Source organism: Pygoscelis adeliae, unplaced genomic scaffold (genome assembly GCF_000699105.1).
Source record: "Pygoscelis adeliae isolate BGI_AS28 unplaced genomic scaffold, ASM69910v1 Scaffold340, whole genome shotgun sequence".
Classification (NCBI taxonomy): domain Eukaryota; kingdom Metazoa; phylum Chordata; class Aves; order Sphenisciformes; family Spheniscidae; genus Pygoscelis; species Pygoscelis adeliae.
In genome coordinates, this window is record NW_008823883.1 from 43,338 (window position 1) to 46,474 (window position 3,137).

General features: G+C 60.6%; 1 protein-coding gene across 1 annotated transcript in view; it reads right to left on the minus strand.

Moving 5' to 3' along the window:
• The window catches only part of LOC103925979 (1-phosphatidylinositol 4,5-bisphosphate phosphodiesterase gamma-1-like), a 19,703-nt gene that overhangs the window by 7,176 nt on the left and 9,390 nt on the right, over positions 1-3,137 (minus strand). Inside the window, exons 8-16 of the mRNA XM_009334792.1 lie at positions 2,419-2,491; positions 2,205-2,306; positions 2,007-2,125; positions 1,821-1,906; positions 1,506-1,626; positions 1,213-1,381; positions 809-928; positions 488-595; positions 148-335 (exon numbers count right to left, since the gene is read on the minus strand). Of these exons, the coding sequence (XP_009333067.1) occupies positions 148-335; positions 488-595; positions 809-928; positions 1,213-1,381; positions 1,506-1,626; positions 1,821-1,906; positions 2,007-2,125; positions 2,205-2,306; positions 2,419-2,491 (1,086 nt within the window). The remainder of the gene's footprint in view (positions 1-147; positions 336-487; positions 596-808; positions 929-1,212; positions 1,382-1,505; positions 1,627-1,820; positions 1,907-2,006; positions 2,126-2,204; positions 2,307-2,418; positions 2,492-3,137) is intronic.

The window sequence follows — 3,137 nt, forward strand, 5'->3', positions numbered from 1 at the left end:
GCGGGGTACGGTGGAAAATGGCGGTGTTTCCCCGCCAAAACACCACTCTAGGCACCAAACTGGGGATCGGCTGGAGGGCCAACCTCCAGTGGGATGCCCAGACCAGTTCGGGGAGGGTGAGATCCTGCCTCCCCCCAGGGCTCCTACCAGAAGGAGAGGGTGTAGTCACCCACGAAGGTCTCGCTCTCGCGCACCAGGAAGGTGCCGTCCTTGCCGCCTGTCTCGGTGCAGTACTCGTGCAGCAGCTTCTCGGCGATCTGCCGCCCATCACGGCCACCTCCCAGCTTCCCGTGGAACCACTTCTCCGTGAAGTGCAGCTCGTTGTTGTTGAACTCCTGCGAGTTCCCCCCAAAATGGGAGAGATGCCCCAGGGTCAGCATTCCTCCCAGCCACCGGCATCAACTGGGGCATTGCCACCCTCTCCTCCTCCCCACGGAGTCCTCCCTAAATCCCCCTGCCCCATGGATGCATCCTGCCCCTCACCCACCTCCTTCTGCTCCACCTCCTCCTCATCCTCGTTGAACTGGTAACGGGATGTCTCCTCTGAGTAGTAGATCTTGTTGCTCGTCAGGACAAAATAATGGGGGCTCCAGGTCTGGGAGGGAGGAAGAGCATCACCAGGGCAGAGAGGATGATGGCATGGAGGGACGGGGCTTTGAGACCCCTGTTTCTGCCCCCTCATGTCCGCCACAGCATTGCAATGGTCTAGGAGAGCCCATGCCCCATGCCCAACCCAAACCCCAACGCTCATCCCTGTCTGACAGACCCCGCTTGGCCCCTGGCTGCCATTTGGCAGGGAGCCCCTTACATGGTCGATGGGGTCTTCGAGGTAGAGGATGCCATTCTTGATGGAGTTGCTGATGTCATTCTCTGAGTAACTGGCAGTGGAGACCTCCTCGTACAGGTTCCCTTCGACCAGCTTCTTGTGCTGGAGACAGCCCAGGGAGGGGAGCTCAGCAGTGGGCACAGTGTCCCCGTCACACTGAGCTCCCAGCCCTCAGGCCATGCTTGGGCTCCTGCAGGTACCTCTCCACCACCCCCTGTTCCTCTTGACCGTCTCTTGCAGTAGGACATGGGAGAGATGTCCTACTTGTACACGGAGGGATATCACTCTTGAGTCACAAGATTTGAGAGAATCACCATCCCTCCCAGCCCAACAGAGTCCTTGTCCCTCCTGCAAAGAGAGGCTTTGGGGTGGTGCCCGCTCCACACCTTGATTAGGATCTTCTTCTTGAGCTGGGTGGGTGAGGGCAGCTCGTCGGCATTGATGTCCACCGGCTTGGTGAGTAGCATGTCCCCAAAGACCTTCTTGAAGTGGGAGGCCATGTTCCTCTGCTGGACAATGCTGCAGTGGTCTTCGATGGAGAGGATGATGGGGAACCTGGAGGAAGCAGGTGGGAATGGCGGCTTGGGACAAAGGTGAAGGAGAGGGGAATTCGGGCAGGGGTTGCCGGTTGCCTGCCTGTCCCAGAGCTGGGGTGTCATTGCAGGGGGCTGGGGCTTACTCAGAGGTGACAAACGCGTGCTCCTTGATGGTATGCAGCACGTCCAGGAACTTGATCTTGGAGGTGAGCGTGTGGCCGTGGTAGATGATGGGAAGATCGTCTGGGCCATCCCAGCAGTCCACTGAGCGGGGAGACACCTCAGTTAATGCATGCCGGTCACCAACTGCACACCAGGGACCATGTTTTTGGGCCCCCAAAGGACATGGAAGACCCCCCACGCAGTGCCATGGGATGGGTGCAGGGGATGGTCTGTCTGAGGGACCATGGGCTGCTGGGGGGGACTGAGCATCACCACAGGGTGCTGGGGGGACTCACGCTCGATGCAGCGGCAGCCCATGCGCAGGCAGCGGGCGTACGCCTCCAGGGAGGACTCGCTGGAGAACTGGTCCCCTGTCAGGTACCTGCAGAGGAGTGAAAGGGACCATCAGTGGCCAGGGCTGCCCAGCTAGGAGTGATGGGATGCTTGTGGGGGTCCCCGAGGAGAGCCCACCCTGTCCTTACGTGTTGTGGGAGGAGGAGATCCAGTACTGGGACAGGGGGTGGTTCATCTCCTCGGGCACCACGCGCTCATACTTGGCGTCCATCACCATGTTCTCCTTGGAGAAGAGGTATGTGAGGAACTAGGGGGGAAGCAGAGAGGTCAGAGCCTGCCAGGGCTGGGGAGACACACCTGGGTGGGTGCCACGTGGGGCCACCCACCTCGTCCAGCTGGAAGGAGGGGTCCGTCGCCTCACTCGAGCCCTCCTTGAGGTAGGTGCACATGTAGTCCCGCACCATGCCCACGTCGCTGGCCCAGGGTTCCTGGGGTGCAAACATGGCCGCTGTTACGGGGTGAACCGGGCTGGGGCATCCCCTGGGTGTCCCTGAGGTTGGGGCTGAGAGGGATGCTGCAGGGGTCTCTAAGGGTACCCACCTTCTGGTCATGCAGCAGGAACTTCTGGAAGTCGTAAAGGGAGATTTGGCACAGCTCGGGGCGGTCCACGTTCCTGGGACATGGAGCGGCCATCAGTGAGGACTGGGAGCAGGAGTAGGGGTAGACCCCATGTGGGAGTCGAGGCTGCCAGTGCCCACTAGCAGCTTGGCCCCTTGATGCCCCCCACTCCTGCCCCGCTCCTGCCCACTGTGGCAGCTGGCAAGGGGCTCAGGGAAAGCACGGGCCATGGGGGTGCCAGGGGCACCCTGAGCTGTTGGGTGCTGCTAGAGCAAACACTCCCAATGTCACCCTGTGACCTGGGAGAGGCAGGCACCCAGCCAGAGCATGCGGCATTGCCCAAGGATGTGGGGAGGAGGGCAGTGTGACATGGCCCTGCCATCCAGAGGGACCTGGACAAGCTCGAGAAGTGGGCCCATGTGAACCTCATGAGATTTGATTGAGAGCAGCCCTGCAGAGAAGGACTTGGGGATGAAAAGTTGGACATGAGCCGGCAATGTGCGCTTGCAGCCCAGAAATCCAACCGTATCATGGGCTGCATCCAAAGCATCGTGGCCAGCAGGTCGAGGGAGGTGATACTGCCCCGCTACTCTGCTCTGCTGAGACCCCACCTGGAGTACTGCGTCCAGCTCTGGGGTCCTCAACATGAGAAAGACACAGACCTGTTGGAGCGGGTCCAGAGGAGGGCCATGAAAATGATC